This window comes from Aquarana catesbeiana, linkage group LG05, assembly GCF_042186555.1.
Source record: "Aquarana catesbeiana isolate 2022-GZ linkage group LG05, ASM4218655v1, whole genome shotgun sequence".
In the NCBI taxonomy this organism is placed as follows: Eukaryota; Metazoa; Chordata; class Amphibia; order Anura; family Ranidae; genus Aquarana; species Aquarana catesbeiana.
The window spans coordinates 582162363-582188164 of NC_133328.1; the positions used below are offsets into that span (position 1 = coordinate 582162363).

General features: G+C 42.1%; 1 protein-coding gene across 12 annotated transcripts in view; it reads left to right on the forward strand.

The window, feature by feature from the left end:
• UBR5 (ubiquitin protein ligase E3 component n-recognin 5) overlaps window positions 1-25802 on the forward strand; it is a 133158-nt gene that overhangs the window by 11213 nt on the left and 96143 nt on the right. For 8 of the 12 annotated variants that reach the window (XM_073632069.1, XM_073632073.1, XM_073632076.1 and 5 more), the window contains exons 2-11: window positions 14884-14928; window positions 16988-17069; window positions 17152-17228; window positions 20503-20622; window positions 20956-21145; window positions 22159-22318; window positions 22556-22705; window positions 24573-24784; window positions 25410-25526; window positions 25631-25741. In XM_073632069.1, the coding sequence (XP_073488170.1) occupies window positions 14884-14928; window positions 16988-17069; window positions 17152-17228; window positions 20503-20622; window positions 20956-21145; window positions 22159-22318; window positions 22556-22705; window positions 24573-24784; window positions 25410-25526; window positions 25631-25741 (1264 nt within the window). The remainder of the gene's footprint in view (window positions 1-14883; window positions 14929-16987; window positions 17070-17151; window positions 17229-20502; window positions 20623-20955; window positions 21146-22158; window positions 22319-22555; window positions 22706-24572; window positions 24785-25409; window positions 25527-25630; window positions 25742-25802) is intronic. The other 4 variants (XM_073632078.1, XM_073632079.1, XM_073632071.1 and 1 more) reach the window with 3 other exon arrangements.

Consider the following 25802-nt stretch of genomic DNA (forward strand, 5'->3'; position numbering starts at 1 on the left):
TGGGATTGGACGGATGACCAGGAGGAGGGGCTGTATGTGACAGTGAGCTGTGGGGAACACAGCAATGTAAAATGAAAGCTCTTATAGCTGTGTTCCCTGCGCTCTGATAATCCTCTCCTACCCTCTGCGATCGCTGGGAGAAGGACTCCTATTCAACCCAGGCTGCTGGCGGTGCTCGCCCCCTCCCCGCTCCCAGGCAGCTCTTTCTCGCCAGCCCCTAAATTCCACTCGCAAAATGCGAGTGGAATTTTCGAGGGATGTATACGTCATTACTGTTTATTTTTTTCAGTGTCAACATTTTTTCTTTTGCTTTTAAAGGTGAATGAGAGATCTGGGGTCTTTTTGACCCCAGATTGCTCAATAAAGAGCCTATTTCTATTACAAGGGATGTTTACATTCTTCCTAATAATAGAAACAAAAGTGATTTAAAAAAAAAACAAAACATTTTTTTAAAGCGCTCCATCTCTCGGTGTTCATGCGCAGAAGCGAACGCATATGTAAACCACATGTGAAGTATCGCCACGATCGTTAGAGCGAGCGCATTCATTTTTAGCACTAGACCTCCTTTTAGAACTCTTGGCCACCATTCACACCGGGGCCACTTGTCAGGTGATGACTAGTCGCATCTTAATGACAATGGTACTGTTCAGATCGGTGTGATGCCGACTTTGCGGTGCCGCATCAATTTGAAAAAGTAGATTCTGTACTACTTTTGGCGATTTCTGGTGCGGCTTGCATATCATCAGTGCATGAAGCTGCACAGATTTTTTCCATGTCGCACTGAAATGCATTCAGTGTGAACGAGGGTTAAACTGGTAACCTGTAAAAAAAAAAAAAAATAAATAAAATTTAAAGCGTCCCCTGTGGAGCTTTTTAAGCATTGTAGTGTCACCATTCCACGAGCGTGCGCAATTTTAAATAATGCCATGTTGGGTATGTATTTTAGGCAGCGTAACATCTTTCACATTATACAAGAAAAATTTGGGGTAACTATTTTTTATTTTATTAAAGTGTATTTAAAAAAAAAAAAAAATTTTGAAGACTGCTGCGCAAATACAGTGTGACCTAAACTATTGCAACGATCGCCATTTTATTCTGTAGGGTCTCTGCTAAAAATGTTAGGGTTCTATGTAATTTTCTAGCAAAAAAAATACTGATTTTTAACTTGTAAATAAAAAGTTCCAGAAAAGGCCTGGTCAGATGTTTATAGTCATTTTAAAAGCATTGAAAGTGTAAGGCTTGATGTACACGGGACGTTTTACAACCTCTCCTGAACGATTTAAAGCGGAGTTCCACCCTAAAGTGGAACTTCCGCTCATCGGATTCCTCCCCCCCTCCGGTGTCACAATTGGCACCTTTCAGGGGGGAGGGGGGGTGCAGATACCTGTATAATACAGGTATCTGCACCCACTTCCGGGTATAGCTAGCCGCAGACTCCCCGCCCACCCCCGTTGTGTTGTGGGAAATACACAGTTCCCACAACACAACGGGGACCAGTGTAGACGCGCAGCGCGACTCGCGCATGCGCAGTAGGGAACCGGGCAGTGAAGCCGCAACGCTTCACTTCCCGATTCCCTCAGTGAGAATGGCGGCGGCAGCACCCGAGGATCGAGGGACGGCTCGGTCTCGGGTGCCGACATCGCTGGACCCCGGGACAGGTAAGTGTCCTTATTTTAAAAGTCAGCAGCTGCAGTATTTGCAGCTGCTGACATCTAAATATTTTTTTTTTTTAGTGAAACTCCGCTTTAACTTGACAGATAGTAACTGACAACATTTAAAACCGTTCATTTTGCCATGTTTACATGCCGCGTTTGCAATTAGAGGCGTATTTTTCAAAAATTCTAAATGCTTGTAAACTAAACTTGGCTAAACGCTAGTTACCGCTGTTACAGGCGTCTGGCGTTTCAAATGCCTCTGAACATTTGTCCTGAATGCATTTTTTTTTTTTTTTTTTCCTTTTGCTTTCCAAAAAAAGCTTCTAAACTCAACTGCCTGGAAACGACTATAAACAACCCTGTGTACATGTACTGATAACATAGAGGAGAGTTCAGGGGCAGCTGAAAAAAATGGCCAACTACTAAACATCCTTTTACCAGCAGAAGTGTACATGAGGCCTTAAAGGAGTTGTAAAGGCAGAAGGTTTTTTTTATCTTAATGCATTAAGATTAAAAAACTTGTGTGTAGCAACCCCCAATTACCTACCTGACCTCCTTCTTTCTCCAGCAATGTCCACGATCCCACTCAGCCATCCAGTACAGTCTTCCTGATTGGCAGACTGACTTTGATTGACAGCCGCGGGAGCCAAGAGCGCTGCTGCTCTGTCTCAGCCAATCAGGGGAGAGAGGGCCAGGTCGGGGCTCCATGTCTGAATGGATACACGGAGCTCTGACTCAGCTTGGGTGACAACCTGTAACAAGCTGCTGGCTGAGGGACCCGAGAAGAGGAGGATCGGAGCTGCTCTGTGCAAAACCAACTGCAGAGAGGAGGTAAGTATAACATGTTTGTTCTTTATATTTTTTTTTTTTAAATGGAGCCTTTACAATCACTTTAAGCTAATATGCTTGTGACATGGATGAGGATTTTATCTTGGTGTTTGAGAGAGGCTGAATTAATCTGCTTTATACTTGGCCACTAGAGGGAGAATCTCCAGATCTAAATATTAAATTCTGTACTGCAAATGTAAATGCAAGCGATAGACAAAAAACAAAACAAAAATTTTATATAATATATATATATATATATATATATATATATATATATATATATATATATATATATATATATATATATATATATATATATATATATATATATATATATATATATATATATATATTTTTTTTTTTTTTTTCCTACTTTGAACAATGGTTACTGTAGATAAAGTTTAGTTAAAGTGGTCGTATAACCACTTTTTAAATTTTTAACTGTACGGTTTAGGAGACATTCACTTTGCATGCAGCTGCTGACGGCAGCGGTGAATACCTACCGGACCTTGCCGTGAAGAAGACTCGCGCGCGAGTGACGTCATTGTGGCTCCGGCCACTCACAGCGCCGGTGCTGCAAACCCGGAAGACGCGCCGAGGGCAAAATGTCAACTCCCTCGGCGTAGACCTATACTATACGGAGACCTCGTTCTAAGGTAAGTAATAATGAGCTAGTATGCGGTGCATACTAGCTCATTATGCCTTTTGCCTTACAGGGTTTTTTTTTTTTTTGTTTTTCCTGAGGGTATTCAACCACTTTAAAGTGGTTCTAAGACATTTCTTTACTTTAACCGGTTACCCGTCTAGAGTTAGAGGAGGTCTAGTGCTAGAATGATTGCTCTTGCTCTAACGATTGCAGTGATACCTCACATGTGGTTTAAACACTGTTTACATTTGCATGGCGCGACTTTCATATATTTTGAAGTGCTAGCATGGAGGCATGAGGCGCTTTAAAAAAACATTTTTTTTCTTTACGGCGGGACAGGGTAGTCCGGATAGCGGCGGAAGGTGGGGAGAGGAGACCGATGTCCCCTCCTGCTGCTTGTGATAACGATTTTGCGGCAAGTGGTTAACCGGCTGATGCGGCCCTTAAAGCGTTTGTAACCCAAAAAAAAATATCCCTCCTTCCTCTTCCCTGGGGGGAGCTGCAGCACAGGTTTTTCACATTAAAGTGAAAAACCTTGAGACTTTACAACTCTAATGTCCCGTACACACGGTCGGATTTTCCGACGGAAAATATGTGATAGGACCTTGTTGTCGGAAATTACGACCGTGTGTGGGCTCCATCACACATTTTCCATCGGATTTTCCGACCCACGGAGTTTGAGAGCAGGATATAAAATTTTCCGACAACAAAATGCATTGTCGGAAATTCCGATCGTGTGTACACAAATCCGACGGACAAAGTGCCACGCATGCTCAGAATAAAGGGATGAAAGCTATTGGCCACTGCCCCGTTTATAGTCCCGACGTACGTGTTTTACGTCACTGCGTTTAGAATGATCGGATTTTCCGACAACTTTGTGTGACCGTGTGTATGCAAGACAAGTTTGAGCCAACATTCGTCGGAAAAAATCCTAGGAACAAAGTCCGACCGTGTGTACGGGGCATAAGACTTCATGTACACGGGACGTTGTTTAACCTCTCCTGAACTATTCAACTTGACAGCTAGAAACCGGCATCTAAAAATGGTTTGTGTCTTTAACAAAAAAAAAATATATATTTTTTTTAATGAAAAACGTCTGTAAACTAAATGCGAGTTACTGTGTTAGCAGCTGTTACAGGCATTTGGCATTTCAGATGCCTCTGAACATCCGTCTGAACCCATTTATTTGCGTTCCAAAAAAAGCTTCTAAACTCAACTGCCTAGAAACCACTATAAATGACCCTGTGTACATGTACTGATGAGATAACATAGAGGAGAGTTCAGGGGCAGCTGAAAAAAAATGCCCAACTGCTCCTAAAGGTCCCTTTACCAGCAGCAGTGTCCAGGAGGCCTAAGTGCTGCCCTCCATTTACAGACAGAAGTTTATCCCTTTGATGTAAAGGAACCAAATGATACAATGTATCTCTTCTATCTCAGCACTGAGAAATGTTGATAAACTGGCTTTTTTTTTTGACAGCTGAGCATAGAACTGCTCTGAACTGTTTACACAGAATTGTGGAAATGCTGGATTAAGATCGTAAGGGGGTTCAATCGAGATTGTGATTTATTTTAACGATTAATTGTGCAGCTCTACTTCACAGGGAGCTTTTTTTTTGGCTATACTTCCTATGGATCACAGGAGTGCAGTTCGTTCTGCACTCCTGTGACCAGTTTTCAGCCGACAGCGGGCTGTTGTCACTTAGTTGGTCCAGCCTCTGGAGAGATTCCAGTGAGCCACTGAGTGACTGAGCCACTTGTTTTTGCCCCCTCCACAGCCCAGCACTTTAGTGAAGACCGAGACCTGAGCAGTCGGCGGTCTTTGATCGCTCAGTTCTGTCTTAGAAGCAGCAGGGGACAGATGCAGCATTGAACCAACAGTGCCCATCAGTGCAGCCTCATCAGCGCAAATAAGTGAAGGAGGTAAATTACCTGTTTGCAAAACTTTATAACAAACTACTCAAGTTTTGGACTTTTTTGTTTGTTTAGCAAAATATAAAAAAACCCCCAGTGGTGATTTAATACCACCAAATGAAAGCTCTATTTGTGTGAAAGAAATTATAAAAATTTCATATGGGTACAGTGCTGCATGACCGCACAATTGTCATTCATAGGGGACTACACTGAAAGCTGGAAATTGGCCTGGGCAGGAAGGGGGTGAAAGTGCCCAGTAGGCAAGTGGTTATTGGGACACTGTCAAAATGAAGAAATTTCTGGAGCTGAATAGGGTAAACTAGGGTTAAGTGAACCTAAACCGTTTTTTTTTTTTTTTTTATCTGTCTTTGTCTTAACTGACATATGCATACTAAAGCTTATACCTTTTGATCTGCAGATAAATTAAGTTGAGTAAATGCAAAATTAACCATTTTTTTTTTCTTTCTGTTCTGAACAGTGTCATGGGCACTGTGTTAAAAGGTAGCAACCTCCTAAAGTTGCTTTATTTATACAGCAATTCCTGCCTCCCTTGACAGCCAGGAGGTGGAGCAGAAGGGCTCCATGTCCTTTCAACTTCTATGAAACTTTTCAGAACTTGGTTGGGAAAATACTGTACATTTGCAAAATGCACTGTACATTCACAAAACAATGGGATAGATGAATATTCCTGAAGTTTGTTTTATCTCATGGTTACTGTGACATTGTGTGAATGCATCAATGCAGTGCATGTTATCTCAGCTTGCATTCATTGAATGAGTTTACTAAAAATTTAAATATTGCAAAATATACAGTCTCATGCTACATAACTAAGCTCAATTTCATGCTGAATAAACAAAATTATTAATATATCCTAAATAGAAAACTATCCTTAGATAGGTTTTTACTCTAAAAGCATTTTATTAAAATAGAATAAAAAAAAATAAAAAATGGTTTGGTCCAACAGCCTTTGCAGCTGTCGGCTTGTAGTTCTGCAGTCTGCAGCACCGTGGCATTACACCCACAATCTGCTGATCGTGGGTGCACTGCTTTACAGGTCCATTACAAAAAAAGCATCTTTTTTTACATGTGAAAAAAGTGCATTTTTTTTTTTTTTTCTTTTGTAAAGGTGAACTTATCCTTTAAACCTTACACTTGTGGAGCACTGGACCCTTCTCGATGGATAATCGATGGATAGTGTGTTCCTCTCAGCAAATTTGTCATTACAGGACCTCAGATTACTAGGCCCTCTTGATGGGACACCTCCACAGTATCCTGGGAGGAAGTGCTTACCATCTTCTAATGTTAGAACTACTGGCTCCAATACTTTAACCACTTGCCGACCGCCGCACGACTATATACGTCGACAGAGCGGCACGGGCAGGCAAAAGGACGTATATGTACGTCCTTGCCTGCCCGCGGGTGGGGGGTCCGATCGGACCCCCCCCCGGTGCCAGCGGCGGTCGGCAAATCTCCCCCGGCGATCGGAGGTGAGGGGGAGGCCATCCATTCGTGGCCCCCCCCTCGCGATCGCTCTCAGCCAATGGGATCATTTCCCTGCCTCTGTATTGTACACAGAGGCAGAGGAAATGATGTCATCTCTCCTCGGCTCGGTATTTTCCGTTCCGGGCCGAGGAGAGAAGACTGCAATGTAAGTGCACCAACACACTACACACAGTAGAACATGCCAGGCACACTAAACACCCCGATCCCCCCCCCGATCGCCCCCCGATCCCCCCCCAATCACCCCCCCCCCCCTGTCACAAACTGACACCAGCAGGTTTTTTTTTTTTTTTTTTTTTTTTTTTTTCTGATTACTGTATTGGTGTCAGTTTGTGACATTTACAGTGTTAGGACAGTTAGTATTACCCCCCTGTAGGTCTAGGGTACCCCCCTAACCCCCCCTAATAAAGTTTTAACCCCTTGATCACCCCCCGTCACCAGTGTCGCTAAGCGATCATTTTTCTGATCGCTGTATTAGTGTCACTGGTGACGCTAGTTAGTGAGGTAAATATTTAGGTTCGCCGTCAGCGTTTTATAGCGACAGGGACCCCCATATACTACCTAATAAATGTTTTAACCCCTTGATTGCCCCCTAGTTAACCCTTTCACCACTGATCACTGTATAACTGTTACGGGTGACGCTGGTTAGTTTGTTTATTTTTTATAGTGTCAGGGCACCCGCCGAATAAAGATTTAGCCCCCTGATCGCCCGGCGGTGATATGCGTCGCCCCAGGCAGCGTCAGATTAGCGCCAGTAACGCTAACACCCACGCACGCAGCATACGCCTCCCTTAGTGGTATAGTATCTGTACGGATCAATATCTGATCTGATCAGATCTATACTAGCGTCCCCAGCAGTTTAGGGTTCCCAAAAACACAGTGTTAGCAGGATCAGCCCAGATACCTGCTAGCACCTGCGTTTTGCCCCTCCGCCCGGCTCGGCCCAGCCCACCCAAGTGCAGTATCGATCGATCACTGTCACTTACAAAACACTAAACGCATAACTGCAGCGTTCGCAGAGTCAGGCCTGATCCCTGTGATCGCTAACAGTTTTTTTGGTAGCGTTTTGGTGAACTGGCAAGCACCAGCCCCAGGCAGCGTCAGGTTAGTGCCAGTAGCGCTAACACCCACGCACGCACCGTACACCTCCCTTAGTGGTATAGTATCTGAACTGATCAATATCTGATCTGATCCGATCAGATCTATACTGGCATCCCCAGCAGTTTAGGGTTCCCAAAAACGCAGTGTTAGTGGGATCAGCCCAGATACCTGCTAGCACCTGCGTTTTGCCCCTCCGCCCGGCCCAGCCCAGCCCACCCAAGTGCAGTATCGATCGATCACTGTCACTTACAAAACACTAAACGCATAACTGCAGCGTTCGCAGAGTCAGGCCTGATCCCTGCGATCGTTAACAGTTTTTTTGGTAGCGTTTTGGTGAACTGGCAAGCGCCAGCGGCCTAGTACACCCCGGTCATAGTCAAACCAGCACTGCAGTAACACTTGGTGACGTGGCGAGTCCCATAAGTGCAGTTCAAGCTGGTGAGGTGGCAAGCACAAGTAGTGTCCCGCTGCCACAAAGAAGACAAACACAGGCCCGTCGTGCCCATAATGCCCTTCTTGCTGCATTCGCCAATCCTAATTGGGAACCCACCGCTTCTGCAGCGCCCGTACTTCCCCCATTCACATCCCCAACCAAATGCAGTCGGCTGCATGAGAGGCATTTTCTTTATGTCCTCCCCCTAGTACCCCTACCCAACGAACCCTCCCAAAAAAGATGTCGTGTCTGCAGTAAGCACGGATATAGGCGTGACACCCGCTATTATTGTCCCTCCTGTCCTGACAATCCTGGTCTTTGCATTGGTGAATGTTTTGAATGCTACCATTCACTAGCTGAGTATTAGCGTAGGGTACAGCATTGCACAGACTAGGACACACTTTCACAGGGTCTCCCAAGATGCCATCGCATTTTGAGAGACCCGAACCTGGAACCGGTTACAGTTATAAAAGTTACAGTTACAAAAAAAGTGTAAAAAAAAAAAAAAAAAAACACAAACAAAAATATAAAATAAAAAGTAATAGTTGTCGTTTTATTGTTCTCTCTCTATTCTCTCTCTCTCTATTCTCTCTATTGTTCTGCTCTTTTTTACTGTATTCTATTCTGCAATGTTTTATTGTTATTATGTTTTATCATGTTTGCTTTTCAGGTATGCAATTTTTTATACTTTACCATTTACTGTGCTTTATTGTTAGCCATATTTTTGTCTTCAGGTACAGCATTCACGACTTTGAGTGGTTATACCAAAATGATGCTTGCAGGTTTAGGTATCATCTTGGTATCATTCTTTTCAGCCAGCGGTCGGCTTTCATGTAAAAGCAATCCTAGCGGCTAATTAGCCTCTAGACTGCTTTTACAAGCAGTGGGAGAGAATGCCCCCCCCCCCCCCCCCCATCGTCTTCCGTGTTTTTCTCTGGCTCTCCTGTCTCAACAGGGAACCTGAGAATGCAGCCGGTGATTCAGCCAGCTGACCATAGAGCTGATCAGAGACCAGAGTGGCTCCAAACATCTCTATGGCCTAAGAAACCGGAAGCTACGAGCATTTTATGACTTAGATTTCGCCGGATGTAAATAGCGCCATTGGGAAATTGGGGAAGCATTTTATCACACCGATCTTGGTGTGGTCAGATGCTTTGAGGGCAGAGGAGAAATCTAGGGTCTAATAGACCCCAATTTTTTCAAAAAAGAGTACCTGTCACTACCTATTGCTATCATAGGGGATATTTACATTCCCTGAGATAACAGTAAAAATGATTAAAAAAAAAAAAAATGAAAGGAACAGTTTTAAAATAAGATAAAAAAGCAAAAAAATAATAAAGAAAAAAAAAAAAAAAAAAAAAAAAAAAAGCACCCCTGTCCCCCCTGCTCTCGCGCTAAGGCGAACGCAAGCGTCGGTCTGGCGTCAAATGTAAACAGCAATTGCACCATGCATGTGAGGTATCACCGCGACGGTTAGATCGAGGGCAGTAATTTTAGCAGTAGACCTCCTCTGTAAATCTAAAGTGGTAACCTGTAAAGGCTTTTAAAGGCTTTTAAAAATGTATTTATTTTGTTGCCACTGCACGTTTGTGCGCAATTGTAAAGCATGTCATGTTTGGTATCCATGTACTCGGCCTAAGATCATCTTTTTTATTTCATCAAACATTTGGGCAATATAGTGTGTTTTAGTGCATTAAAATGTAAAAAAGTGTGTTTTTTCCCCAAAAAATGCGTTTGAAAAATCGCTGCGCAAATACTGTGTGAAAAAAAAAAATTAAACACCCACCATTTTAATCTGTAGGGCATTTGCTTTAAAAAAATATATAATGTGTGGGGGTTCAAAGTAATTTTCTTGCAAAAAAAAATAATTTTTTCATGTAATCAAAAAGTGTCAGAAAGGGCATTGTCTTCAAGTGGTTAGAAGAGTGGGTGATGTGTGACATAAGCTTCTAAATGTTGTGCATAAAATGCCAGGACAGTTCAAACCCCCCCCAAATGACCCCATTTTGGAAAGTAGACACCCCAAGCTATTTGCTGAGAGGCATGTCGAGTCCATGGAATATTTTATATTGTGACACAAGTTGCGGGAAAGAGACAAATTTTTTTTTTTTTTTTTTTTTTTTTGCACAAAGTTGTCACTAAATTATATATTGCTCAAACATGCCATGGGAATATGTGAAATTACACCCCAAAATACATTCTGCTGCTTCTCCTGAGTACGGGGATACCACATGTGTGAGACTTTTTGGGAGCCTAGCCGCGTATGGGACCCCGAAAACCAAGCACCGCCTTCAGGCTTTCTAAGGGCGTAAATTTTTGATTTCACTCTTCACTGCCTATCACAGTCTCGGAGGCCATGGAATGCCCAGGTGGCACAAACCCCCCCCAAATGACCCCATTTTGGAAAGTAGACACCCAAAGCTATTTGCTGAGCGGTATAGTGAGTATTTTGCAGACCTCACTTTTTGTCACAAAGTTTTGAAATTTAAAAAAAGAAAAAAAAAATTTTTTTTTTTGTCTTTCTTCATTTTCAAAAACAAATGAGAGCTGCAAAATACTCACCATGCCTCTCAGCAAATAGCTTGGGGTGTCTACTTTCCAAAATGGGGTCATTTGGGGGGGGTTTGTGCCACCTGGGCATTCCATGACCTCCGAAACTGTGATAGGCAGTGAAGAGTGAAATCAAAAATGTACACCCTTAGAAATCCTGAAGGCGGTGATTGGTTTTCGGGGTCCCGTACGCGGCTAGGCTCCTAAAAAGTCCCACACATGTGGTATCCCCATACTCAGGAGAAGCAGCAGAATGTATTTTGGGGTGCAATTCCACATATGCCCATGACCTGTGTGAGCAATATATCATTTAGTGACAACTTTGTGCAAAAAAAAAAAAAAAAAAAAAAAAATTGTCACTTTCCCGCAACTTGTGTCAAAATATAAAATATTCCATGGACTCAACATGCCTCTCAGCAAATAGCTTGGGGTGTCTACTTTCCAAAATGGGGTCATTTGGGGGGGGTTTGTGCCATCTGGGCATTTTATGGCCTTCAAAACTGTGATAGGTAGTGAGGAGTAAAATCAAAAATGTACGCCCTTAGAAATCCTGAAGGCGGTGATTGGTTTTCGGGGCCCCGTATGCGGCTAGGCTCCCAAAAAGTCCCACACATGTGGTATCCCCATACTCAGGAGAAGCAGCTAAATGTATTTTGGGGTGCAATTCCACATATGCCCATGGCCTGTGTGAGCAATATATCATTTAGTGACAACTTTTTGTAATTTTTTTTTTTTTTTTTTTTTTTTGTCATTATTCAATCACTTGGGACAAAAAAAATGAATATTCAATGGGCTCAACATGCCTATCAGCAATTTCCTTGGGGTGTCTACTTTCCAAAATGGGGTCATTTGTGGGGGTTTTGTACTGCCCTGCCATTTTAGCACCTCAAGAAACGACATAGGCAGTCATAAATTAAAGGCTGTGTAAATTCCAGAAAATGTACCCTAGATTGTAGGCGCTATAACTTTTGCGCAAACCAATAAATATACACTTATTGACATTTTTTTTACCAAAGACATGTGGCCAAATACATTTTGGCCTAAATGTATGACTAAAATTGAGTTTATTGGATTTTTTTTAGAACAAAAAGTAGAAAATATCATTTTTTTTCAAAATTTTCGGTCTTTTTCCGTGTATAGCGCAAAAAATAAAAACGGCAGAGGTGATCAAATACCATCAAAAGAAAGCTCTATTTGTGGGAAGAAAAGGACGCAAATTTCGTTTGGTTACAGCATTGCATGACCGCGCAATTAGCAGTTAAAGCGACGCAGTGCCAATTTGTAAAAAGTGCTCTGGTCAGGAAGGGGGTAAATCCTTCCGGGGCTGAAGTGGTTAAAGTGGAGGGCCACCCTAAAAAAAAAAAAAATTGCACCAAAAATCCTAAAAAAATAAAATATTTGAAATTTTTTTTTTTAAACTTGCCTAAACCCTTGTTGCTAGGCAGTCTTCCTAATCTGCCTCTTTCTTTTCTGCGGCGTCTTCTGCTCCTCGGTGAGTGGCCCCGTTTGTCTTCTGGGAACTGTGTGTGTTCCCAGAACTCCACGGGGCCATTCACAGAGCGACGCGCCGCTCGCGCGTGCACAGTAGGAAACTGGCAGTGAAGCCGCAAGGCTCCACTTCCCGTTTCCCTTACCTAGGATGGCGGTGCTGGGACCCGAGAGCCGAGGGATGGGTCGGCCTCGAGCGGCCGACATCGCGGGCACCCAGGACAGGTAAGTACTTATTTAAAGTCAGCAGCTACAGTGTTTTGTAGCTGCTGACTTTTTTTTTTTTTTTTTAAGTCTCTCATCTGGAACAAGTATACATATCTAAAGAGCATGACAATGACAGCCTGCCTGTTTCTTGGGGTAGATTTCCATTCAAGAATCATTATAGAGGTGTTCGCAGATATGTGACAGCTTTTCTTCTGCACACAACTGAAAATCCATTTTCCATCAAATGTGCTTCCCTAATCTCTCCTGAGCCTTGTAAATACTTTCTCAACCTAATTTTCATTCATGTTGCATTTTGTGCATTGGTCATTGCATTAGGTGAAGTGTCCTTGCTGCATTTTCAGATAGATGGTAGATTGGTGCTTTAGTACAATTCCACAGTCAAATTACTTTAGACTTTTATTTTAAGATCCTGTTCTCTAGCTCTGTAACTGCAAAGCATGTGATTAAATTATTCATTTACCTTAAGCCAGCCATAGACAGTTCGAATCTTGGCCGGTTCAGCAGGTGCTGGTTAGGATTTGAACCGTGTGTGGGCATGCTGATTGTATCCAAGTTGATCGATCAACTTGGGTACAACAACCAGCCTATCAGATTTTACATGCGATTTTTGCTATTGGTTATTATTGCTGCTAGCAATATTTACTATGTCCTGCTGGTGGGGACAACTTCCCCCATCCTCTTTCCGGGAGAAAACAATGACTCAGCAGGAGGGATTCAAGCAATTCTCTTTCCTGCAACCCGTGCAAAGAAAATCGCTCCGTCTATCGCCGACTTTAGTTTAAAAAAAAAAAAAATCCTGCCCACACGTGGTTCAAATCTCGTCCGGTTACTGCTGAACTGGCCAAAATTCGACCTTTCGACCTGTATATGGCCGACCTGAACCTACTGTTCAAAGCAACATGTGCAAGTCCTAATCAGGAAAACATGGTCTACCCCTCAGCTCTTATATCTTGCATTTGAGTGCTGAATTCAAAAGATGTGTCTGGAGCTACATATCCCCTAAGGCTACATTTTCTTGGGCGTAAAGAAATGTACACTTGTGCAAGGGTCTTGTTTGTCAGCACAGAGATGTGCAGGTGTCCTCATGTAGGCTGACCCATTTATGTCAATGCGGACACAGCCACTGCTCCCAATCTGACAGCAGTGCAGGAGATCAAGCTGAACGCACACTGCATTTTTGGGGTCGCACATGTACACCCACACGGATGACAAATTGGGAACAGCAGTTGCTGTGGGTGAAGCCTAATAGATTGTACCCACTCCTCCTGAGATTACGTGGGCGTGTTTTGCACTGGCTCGTATGTATGCACTACATGCATGGTGGTAGAGAAGAGTGGTTTCTCTCACTCCCTCTCCTGGGACAGCAGCTCTCCACTCTCTGTGATCCTGTGGGCATGATTCTTTCACTCTCTAACAATGTATGCGTGCTCACAGTATGTGTATATATAATATAATTTTTTGGCCGAAAAAAAACCCCTCCTTTGCACTTCAAAGTATTTGAATACTTTTATTTTTTAAAACTGGCGCCTTTAAGATGCCAGTAACCTGGGTAGTGATGTCATGACTAGATCCGAGACCCAAGCTAAGCATCGGCTTTGTTCAGCTCTTCGGTCAGCCAGCGAACATGCCGGCTGGTTGCTCGGGCCTCCCAGTGGGACGGGAGAGCCTGGGGGAGGGGGGGGGGGAGTTGCTTGTAATAACAGCTGAACGGCTGCCGAGCCGCATCGGTTGTTATTACAATAGAGCCGACCGTCCGCTCTAAACAATGGTACTGGGGTGATGCCTGCAGCTGCATGCATCACCCCGGGAAAACCCCTTGAAGCAATATCCGTTTAGTTTGAGACCGATACTGATTTTCAGAAAATGCTGATATTGGCCGCCAATAATCGGTCGATCCCTACTGCATACCCCCAGCAAACTATCTGTACTGGGTTAATTGCAGGATGTGTTCACTAACATTGTGAAGAATGTTTTATGGCTGGTAACTGACAGCCTGAGGATGGCCTAAAGGTACGTTTAAGGAAGTCCAAAATTTTGCAGATCTGCACTATGATATAGAACGTACTGAGTCCCCTTGAATGCATTATAAAGTTTTCTAGAAAGCACTGCTTAGCCAATCACAGGAAGCCCTGCATTTAACCAATGAATACAAGGTTTGCAATAATGTCTGAGGTGGAGGTTGCGACGTCACAAGGCTCTTTGTGAATGGCTGAGCAACGCTTATATAGACTCAATTTCTGGCAGCAGATGTTGAAGTCCCCATAGTGCTGCTAGAACACAGCGTTGCGTGCAGTTTATACAGCACTGACAGCGGGCACAGCAATTGGTAAAAGAAGAAAGTTTATTTGGGCCAGCTTTGCCAAAATTACCTATTTTAAAGTGGTAGCAATGCTGGATTTGGGATTTAGGGCAGGCATGGTTTGGGGGCACTGCAAACACCTGTCATTTGAAGGGGTCTATTACCTTGTAGAGAAGTTTTGACTTTACATGTTTGATCAAATGTTCCTATAGGTGATCAGTCCTGTTTTTTTTTCTTTTTACAGGTTAAGAGAAGTTTCTGAGAAGCTGAATAAATATAACTTAAGCAGGTAAATAAAGTCATTTCAGTCAGTGTGATACCGATGACCATTGCTTAACACTGTAAGATAACTTGCTTATCTTTTTATTCCAGTACTGCTTAAAACTGTACTCCAGGCACAAAAGTCTTTATTAAAATCTATTTCTCTGTAGCCACATAGAATAGAAATCTAGTTTGTGCACCTAATACCTTTGAAAAGTCAAAGACCTTGTAAAATTAGCAGTAACATCCATTCCCATACTGCATATAACCTGAGCAGAGGTGTGTGAGGGGCACAGGTGGCCTTCCCACTACAAGCTGCCTGCAGAAAACTACAGGAGGCGTCGGACACAAGACCATTTACCCCACATAAGCAGTGACTGCTCTTTATTACAGGAAATTTTTTCAGTGTGGATTGTTGCAAATGCACAAAGGGCACCAAAATGATAGTTAAAATACACATTCCCCCTTCTATATAGACAATTTTTGTTTAGCTCAGGTTTCAGTTTTAAGGAGGATGTTAAATACCCTGTTTCCCCGAAAATAAGACCTAGAGTGATTGTCAGTGATGGCTGCAATATAAGCCCTACCCTGAAAATAAGACCTACAAGGACTTATTTGGGGGGTAGGGCTTATATTGCAGCCATCACTGACAATCATGCTAGGTCTTATTTTCGGGGCAACAGGGTAGCCAATATGAACTCACTTCGCTAACCTATTTTCGGCAGCGATCATTGATAAAAGCTAAAAATGGCAGCGATGGCTGAAAATAACTGCTATAGTTTAATGAACTCCTTTAGAAATATGTTGGGCTAGTGCCGTTGAATGTTTGTTTCTGCCTGCCAAGATATCTGAAAGTGAGAGACTGATTTTATCTAGTTGAGGTGGATGCTATAGGACAGATCATAAAAATGAGAACGTCTGTCTTGGACATTTTAGCCAGTAAATGGCTGTTATGGCTGCTGTCAGTAGGGATGTTGACTGGTCTGCCAAAACATGAGCTATGTTCCTGGAGTCAGCCATACTGGAGAGAAGAAAAGAGGGTGCACTGGCCTAGTGCATTATACAACAGATTTATTAGAAAATTGAATAAAACAATAAAGATGTCTACTCGCAAACATAAGTAAAAACACGCTCGTCAGGCCACATGTCTCATCGGTAGCTTGAATCACCGGACCTGGGGGTGGGGAGGGGGGGGGGTCCTGATTAAGACCCCTCAGGCTGACATGTTTCAAAGGACTGTCCTTCTTAAGAGCCTCACTGGAGAGAAGTGCTGACTTGCATAAGAGGTCTTTGATAGACTGAAAGTGGTAAAGGCTTCAGGTTTTTTACTTTATTGCATTCTCTGCGTTGAGGTAAAAAAAACCTTTAGGCTGCATTCACACCTGGGCGTTTTATGAGCTGAAAACGCTCAACAAGCAAAATCCCATTCATTTCAATGGCATTTGTTCACATCTGAGCATTTTTGTCACCTGAAGCAAAACTCCTTAAACGCCCTAAGCTAAAAAAAAGAACATGAGCTTCTTTGGGGCAGATTACAGGTGTTTTTCTGCCTTTTACATTGTTGACCTGAACAAAAATGCGGTAATAACACGCAACTTTGAAACACTCAGGTATGTATGCAGTCTTAATGTACAGCTTCTTCCCTAAATACTAACCTGATCTTGAACCAGTGCAGTGCCTGAGAGCAGCGTGTGCCCCCCCCCCCCCCCCCCCTCCTCTCTCACTGGACTTGGAGCCCTTTGCTCCTGCTGCTGTCAACTATATATCCAGTGACCGGGGGATGGGTCGGGCCCACATGTGCCACCATAAGGGGCTGCTTCCTATGATGGCACATAGCGAAGCGCGGGATCCTAGCAGAGGAGGTTCAGGGCTGCTCTGTGTAATACTTGCACAGAGCAGGTAAGTATAATGTAATTAAAAAAAAAAAAACACTTTTACAATCGCTTGTCTAACTACCTGATATATCATTTAGCTCATGTATTGATCCCGGAACCTTCCTGGAGGTATAGAACTGTACAGCTGAATTTTACATATCACTTGCCTTTTTAAAATTCAGATATGGTTCCATATTTTTTTCCCTTTTACAGTCACCCACCCTTGAATGTACTGGAGCAGACGACTATAAAACAGTGTGTGGTTGGACCGAATCATGCTGCTTTCCTCCTAGAGGTACCTTGCCTGAGTATTTCTGCTTTCTTCTGTTTAGTCCCTCAAACATGGTTTTGATTTTTAATGCTTTATTTCTTATTAGGATGGAAGAGTTTGCAGAATTGGCTTCTTAGTCCAGCCAGACAGACTTGAATTGAGTAAACCAGAGAATAACGATGGGTAAGATTGAATTTAAAAAGCAGGTGGCCTTTGTATTTGATGTAGGAACCCCTGTACATGGGATAATAGAGATCAGTCATCCCACCTGTTGCTGTGACAGCTGGCATTTATCTCTGCGGTAAACCCAGGCTATAAGATAGTGGCATGGAAGTTATGGTAATGTCTCAAAGCATTCGATTGTACAGAAGAGCCCACAAACTTGCATGTTTTGAGAAACAGAATATCCTGTGTTATGGCCTTTACCCATGTGCTGGGTGTGCATGGACACCTTTTTTTTTTTTTTTTTTTGTCTCATGTGCGAGGTCCTTAAATCTGAAAAATAACCAGTGCTGAGAGAAGTACGGAGCTGACATTCTGAACTTCCTTCTGAATATGCTGGCTCTCATTCAGTTTTCATCTTCAGTACCCTTTGAGTAATTGACCTGGAGCTTCTTCACAGCAAGTGACCGCAGAGTGAAGTTCAACTTCAGATCTGCATACTTGTTCTGGGTCATTAATTTAGGTATTGAAATAATTATGATCGTGACAGCCATGAAACTATAATTTTCAGGAGGACAGATTACTGATGGCAGCTTCCATGATTCTCAAAGCACAGGTTTTCTTTTAAGAAACATTGATCCAGCAGCAAAATTTAGGTTGAAAGTTAGTTTTGTCTTTTAAAACCAGACAATATTTAAAGGTCGAGTATGTTCTCTGTCTAGGGGTGACTTTTAGGTAGAACCAGCGGTTCTTCCTGAATGCACTTTCTGCCTTCTTACAGAGACCAAGTGCCAGCTGCCCAGGCCATGCTCATATGCCAGCAGCTGGTGCTACAGTGTAGCTGCTAACGGGTAAGTATGACCATATATTTATTATTTAGGTTGTATTGTGGGAGAGGTAGGTTTATTATAGATTATTTTTTATAGAACAGGGTTTAGATGCACTTCTCATCCAAGAGCATGTAATGTGCAGATATAATAATAGGTTTGTGATTTACAAGGCTAACAGTGCAGAGTTATAAATAATTTGGTAGATAAAATGTTCACATAAGTGTTTCTGTGAATCTACAGCAGCAGCACCACATTACATAGAGTATAAGAATCTGTATGTCAAATGTCCTATTCCTTCTGTATTGTACTGCCCCCTCTTTTTTTATTGTAAAGCGCTCCACAAACTCACAACCTGTTGGCGCTGTATAAATCCTCACTTTTTTTAAAAATGGTATTGAGAAATTTTGTATCAGTTTACATTAAATACTAGTTTGCCATAAATACCTTTTTTTTTTTTTTTTTTTTTTTTTTGTCGGGTAATCCCTTTTATTTATTACCTGTGGTCGTTCTTTTTTAAGTGGAAATACAGTCAAATCCTCACCATCCTTAAGCCTGCTCCCACCTTTATGCTAAAGCCTAGTAAACGCGGGCCGAATAGTGGGCGGCATTGGTCGGTTTAATAGAAACCGGTCAACATTCTGCCCGTGTGTATTGCAGCTGGTCTGACAGAAGCCGGCTGTTGGTCTCTCTCAGAGGCATCACCGATCTTCCAATCGACTCCTGATCAGTGCTCTCAGCCAATGGCTGAGAGCGCTGACTGGAGTGTTGTGGTGGGGATGTGCAGTTCCCATCCCTGTCCCCATCCCCCTGTCAGAACACAGTAGCACAGCAGGGGAGATAGATGTACTAACATTGGATAGTACATTGGCTCCTCCTGAGCTGTCAGGTTTTATATTTTGATTTTTTCCATTCAGCCCTGCTGGGTTGAACAAACAAACTAGTAGAGTGTACCAGGCTTTAGCCTGTAAGAAAGAGGTCTATACTGAGGGCGCTCCAGTCCATTCACACAATTGACTCCCAGTGCCGTCTTCAGTATAGAGGAGGGACAGCCCATAAGGGATATGTGTGACGTCACTGCTCAGGCACTGCAGCTGGTGTTGGCGATCTCTCTTCACTAAAGCTGGCCGCTGGAGAGATCATGTGACCGGACTGGCGCGCCCTCAGCATAGGCAAGTATAGACCTCTGCAGGCGGCATTCAGATATCTACACTCAAAGACCAGGACTTCAGATGACGGCCTGTGGTATGGAAGTGGTTAAGTGTAGTTAGGATTTGACTGGAATTCTACTTGACTGCATTGGATGTCAGTGTTGTCTAGTAATGATTGCTTGAATGATTAGATTAAGGAAAATGAATGACTAATCAACCTTTCAGTATGAAGGAATATTCGCATCTTTCATCTTAATCTTCTTGCAACTGTTTCAGGTTCAGAAATCAGTTGTTCTCCTTTTTAGAGCCTGATCAACTTCTGGCTTGCACTACCACCAACTGCTCTGTCTCGACAACTTCCTTCTTAAAACTGCTTATTTGGGAAGTTTCTTATTAATCCCCAAAAACCGATTGGTAGTTTTGTCTTAATAAAATCTTTATGGTAATGGGTTCACTCTTTATTGCACTTTGTTTTTCTTCCAAATTGCACCCAAAGGGTTACTGTACTTTTGTAGAAATTATTAATAACTTTTTGCCCGCTTGACCTAAATAAACTCCCCTCCCAAATGTATACTATCCGGGTTGAACAGTGGTTTGCAGGAATATTTAGCGCCTCTGGATGAAATCCTTTCTCCTAGCCGCGCTGTTGCAAAACGGAAGCCACTCGGGATAAAAAATTGAGGTTCTATTGGGCATGCACCAAAAATTCCTGCAGACTTTGGTTGTCCAATCCAGCTAAGTATACAGTTTTAGAGGAGGCTTGGGGCTGTTTTAAAGTAGGGAGTTGAAAGGAAAACATGTACTCTGAGAGTTTAGTGCAGTTTTACCATTAGAGGTCTCCAAAACTTTTTTTCTAGCATTTACTTATAGGCTGTATATATTCAATAAAGATCCCTGTTCAGATTTATGAGCGATATCATTACTTAGTATTAGGTGGTCAACCGGTGTATTGGAAAACTGCTTTAAATTATATTGCACACTCTGTAACCTGGACTTAATAGCAACATCACTCCACAGTCTTGGGACTCTTTACAAAGAATATTAACCCAGAAACACCCAATTAGTGCAGGTCATGGTGTTATACAAAGCTGTTACAAGCAGTTCCTGAATCCTCTGTTACTATCTGTGTCTTTGGTGTGATAATTGGGAAACTGTCACCACAAAGATCCCAAGGGTGTTGCTTAAGCTTGTATGTTGCCAGACTAAGTCCTTGAGCATTTGTACCTGGAGTTCCAGGCCTTAAATTACAACCCAGATGGTGGTGGCTTTCTTTATTCCTTTACATTTATTGACTGATATGCCCTCTTTTGTTTTCAGTTCAAAGTTGAACAGTGGCTCAGGGGCAGGAAGGACATCCAGGCCAGGCAGGACTAGTGACTCTCCCTGGTTTTTGTCTGGTTCTGAGACTCTGGGCAGACTGGCAGGCAACACCCTTGGGTAAGTTTTAATAGGGATAAGGCTGAAGATGTTTTCGTTCAAAGTAGCTATACTTCCATCTACAGTATATACAAAGGAGTATTGAGAGACCCCCTGAACATTTACAGCTGTGGGCAAGAGTCACAATTGGCTTACCCATTATTTATTTGCAGTGATTATATTGTATCTGTGGAATTCCAGAAATTGAATTCTGTTTTGTTTTTTCATGATAATTGGTGAAATTGGTTCATATTTGAGATATTGTTTTGAAATCAAAAAACTATACAAGATTTTCTTCATGTGATTTTAGAATTGTGCTCTTAACTCGGACATTCTTTGCCTCCATTTTGCTAGCAGTCGATGGAGCTCTGGAGTAGGTGGAAGCGGTGGCGGATCCTCTGGTCGCTCGTCAGCCGGTGCTCGTGACTCTCGGAGACAAACGCGAGTCATTCGTACAGGACGAGACAGGGGCTCCGGTCTCCTGGGTAGTCAGCCACAGCCTGTGATTCCAGCTTCAGTGATACCGGAAGAACTTATATCACAGGTATACACCTTATTCTGTGGTGGACACTTGCTACGAATGTTAAAGACTTTTTAGACTTTTTTTTGTACTTTGCACTTGATAGTACAGCATAAGTTGACAATCCAACACCACTGTAAAAAAAAAACTGCTCTGCAAACCCTTAAAGTGGTTGTAAACATCAGACCTGAAATATGAACAAAGCATATCCCTCTATAGTGTGTACTTGTCTCAGTTAAGAGCACTAAGTGTCACTTTTGTCTGCTGCTTTGTTTCTCTGCTATCCCCATGAATAATTTCTGACGAGGTTTCCTGACATCAAGAGAAAAAAGGTGACAGGGGAGGGGGGACCTCCAGCTGATGGCCTCAGTTCTCTTCCTGTGTGAAGGGGGATGTGTCCCTTCCCTCCATTAAGGTCTCTGAACTCTCCTCACTGAGCTCTGCAGAGTGTAACTTCTGCTCCCCACTCCCTTTTTTCGGAACTCACAAGCACACTTTAAAATTCAGCACTATGAACCGATGCAGATAAACAAATGCAACTTCTGTGGGAGGATTTGTTTCATCTCTATATCACCTGAGGCCAGTCACTTCACTGGTTATATATGAGGTTTTACAACCACTTATTTACTTTTTTTTTTTTTTTTTTTTTTATATCACACACCCATCCCTGGGATGATAGTTCTGTTCTAAAGAATATGGTATATCTTTGTTTAGGTTAATTTTGTCTTCATACAATGTAGTTGGTCAATAAGTGTGAAACTGAATGCATCAGGAAACATTAATCTCTGTATTTTAGCATATACGTTCTAAGGCACTTCAAATCCTTTTTTAAAGGCTGCTGTAATCATTTTTAGCTTTATGTACATATAAAGCACCTGCAGCTTTCCCATCATTGTTGCCCTTTGCCTGTTTTTTGTACACCCTTTTTTTTTTTTTTTTTTTTTTTTTTTTTTATTATTTTTTTTGGTTTTCTTATACAACTGATTGTAACTCTGGCCTTGGGCCTTCCTAAACTTCAGTCTGTCTCTGAATCACAGGCACAAGTTGTCCTTCAAGGAAAGTCTAGAAGCGTTATAATTAGAGAACTCCAAAGAACCAACCTTGATGTGAACTTGGCTGTAAATAATCTCCTGAGCCGAGATGACGAGGATGGAGATGACGGGGATGACACTGCCAGTGAATCCTACTTACCTGGAGGTTAGTGCTTGGTAGCTTGGCCCAAGTGCAGTACCACATGAGGTGGTCTTATTTCTGGAAGCATAGTTTTAATATCAGCATAGGCAGTTAACGAGAAGAAACAAAACCTCCTTCTGTTCGCACTCTTTTTACTGGTGTGCGCTCAGACGGAGGATGTTCATGACTGTAGTGTAATATATCATGGCATTCTGTTTTCATGTTGTGCTTAATGATGGCTTGTGATCCTTGTGTTTATAGAGGATCTTATGTCACTGCTGGATGCTGACATTCATTCTGCTCACCCAAGTGTCATAATTGATGCTGATGCTATGTTTTCAGAAGATATTAGCTACTTTGGTTATCCATCCTTTCGGCGCTCTTCACTTTCCAGGATAGGCTCATCTAGAGGTAATTCTGTGCCTTTGTCTTCTTAGAAATTAGCCGTGTTATGTTCTGGACTGTAAGCATTCCTTGTATTATGGGTGACCTAGTACATAGAAGTAAGAGTGGAACTTCACAGCAGCCCTCAAAACTCGTTGATGGACCAGTTCAATCAAAAGGTGTTTCTTGGTTATAGCAATTGATTGCAGTTTTTTGATTTCAGAAATGTATCATTGTGTGTGATTTATTTCAACCTTAACAGATGCATTCACCTAGTGTACGAAAGGTGCGTGTGTGGTACCCCCCAACACCAAGCAAAAAATGTTTTCCCATGCAGTAGGGTTGAGAAAGCGCACTCACCGGATTCTTCATTCCACCGACAAACTGTGCTCCCCCACTGTCCAGTGGTGGACTGTTCCAGGTCTATGGAGCCAGCTCTGGGCTTTATGACGGCGGGAACGGTCCACAACTCAGGGCTGCTGGAGTGTAGAGCTGCCGGTCTAGTCTTGTGCTGGGAGGATTAGGTAAGTATATCTCCTCTCTTCTAGATAAAAGCAAGCAGTTAATAGTGTGCGGGTTAACAGTGTGGGCACAGCTCCACTGCATGGAAAAACTTTTATTTTATTTTTTTGCCCAGAGATGGGCTTTAAATCTAAATTGCATAACTGGTGCGTACTGACGCCTCTAACAGTCAACCAATTTTTTTTTACAATGCCTGATTTTTAATATTGTGGTACTGCAAATCTCAAGGGTATTGGAGCCATGGCTAAATTGAAGCCATTGACAAAACTGGCTCTTGTAACCAGTTTATAGAAATGTTTATTAGGCCTCAAAATGTGCATCTTGACAAGTTGCCAATTAGGAATGATACTTCCATCTACAACTGACTTGATGGGGGTTGAATAAATTATTAATCTAATGGTGAGCTTTAGATTTCTAGTTTTTACCACATCTGACATCTTTGTGATATCAGGCTAAGTGGTGTCCCAAGTTTCTCCTACTGGAATTGTAGTCTAAACTGCATAAAGTGATTAATGGAACTTTCTTGGTATGGCCTTTTTTTTTTTTTGCGCAGGTAAAAAAATACGCATTTACTATTTATTTTTTAAGGAGCATGGAAAGCATTGCATCAGCTATTGGCAAATAGTTGATGCCATGTAGGTCTCCTGCAGACTGTCTGCCTGTGCATCGTATGGGCAAGCAGTTTTACACTGACAGGAAGACTCCGTGAACTACCACAGTGCTCAACAGCGCCATGGTCATTCATTGAGAACTACAAGCTGACAGACACAAATTGTGTCAGGATTTGTAGTTCATTCATACACAGAGCTCTTTGAATGAATGACGTGTGAGTGGAGCTTCTCCCCTGTACTGATGTCACTGGGGGGAGAGAGAGTGGCAGGGAGCGGCTGCAACAATGGGGAACATGGAACATGTACCCAAAGGTGAACTTATCCTTTCAAGAAACAAATTGATGAGGCAGTTTGCTGCCTTTCTCAACCTGTCATTTATTAAAATTGTTACTAAATAGCCTCTGTTTTTTTTTTTTTTTTTTTTTTTTTTTTTTTTTTTTTTTTTTGTTTGTTTTGTTTTTGTTTTTTTTATGCAACTGGTCCATTAACTGTTTTTACATGTATTTGTGTACCTATATTTGGTTCTGTTTTATAATTTTGATATCTGATAACTTAGCCTTGCATTAAACATCACATTAAGGACTAAGCCATGCTCTTACTAAACGGCCCATAATTCAAGCTTTAGTTTGACCCTGGAAATGGTAGCAGTGGAGATCATTTCTGTAGAGCATACATAAGCTTTACTTGCTGCTAGATAAGAAGGGTCTTAAATAGAGATTGGCTTACTTTTATCCCACTGGTGTGACCCAATTGCATACCAGTTCTCCTTCTTCCCTTAGAAAGAGACTCTGAGCTGTTGCGTGAACGTGAGTCAGTTTTACGCTTGCGCGAGAGGCGGTGGCTTGATGGGGCCTCATTTGATAACGAACGGGGCTCCACAAGTAAAGAAGGTGAGCCCAGTTTGGACAAGAAGAACACCCCAATACTGAGTCCAGTGTCACTGGGAGAAGACTTGCAGTGGTGGCCAGAAAAGGTAATCTGCACTTTTTTTTTTTCTTTTTTTGGAATGGGTATAGTGGTTATGCCAAATAAGGAAAACCGTTTGTGTGTTAGATATTACTTTTAATTGTGACCCTGTTGGTGTTATGGTTAGTAGTGATTTAGATATGTGATGTAATTTATTTAGGGCAGTGTTGTATAAGCCTGTTATGACTAACTTTATGCAAAGATATATAGATTATCATTAAATATTGATTGTTCTTCCTTTTTAAAACTTTTTTATATTATAGTAGTCTCAAGATGTTTGCCTTGAGTCTTGTATCTTTTTTAGCTTTAGTCTATTTCTTTCCAGCATTGAGAGAATTTTAAGCCGTTGGTGTCACCAGAGGTGACATTTCTAGGGGGTACTTGTGCAAGAGACTGGTGACAGATTGTTACCAGAAGGAGTTTTTAATATTTTGAAGAGAGCAGCAATTTGTGATGGCCCAGACCAGTGTCTGCAAAGACAATTTTAGTTGCTCTGGGTTTCTGTAAGTTGCTGTTCACTCCCATTAAAGACACAATACTGTATTATCTTTGCTTTAAAAAAACAAGCATGTTAGTAGATATTCAGGTCTTGTATACTAACTGATCTGTGGTCTTTTTATTCTTTTATATAGGATGGAAGTAAATTTGTTGCCATTGGGGCACTATATTCTGAACTAGTTGCAGTAAGCAGCAAAGGAGAGCTTTTTCAGTGGAAGTGGTTAGAATCTGAACCATACAGGAACCCACAGGTATGTCGTGAGTTGTATTAGCATATAGGCATATGTTCTTGGTATGTATTGCTGTCTAGAAATCTTGGCTTATTAGGGCACTTTTTTTTTCCCCTCTCCTGTAGAACCCCTTGATTCATCATCCAAGGACAAGTTTTCTAGGTCTGACAAATGAAAAAATTGTACTCCTTTCTGCAAATAGCATACGAGCTACTGTCGCTACAGAAAGCAACAAGGTTTGGAGCACTTATTATTCCATTTTTACTTTTAATTTTGTAAATGTGTTTTGTATGTGTG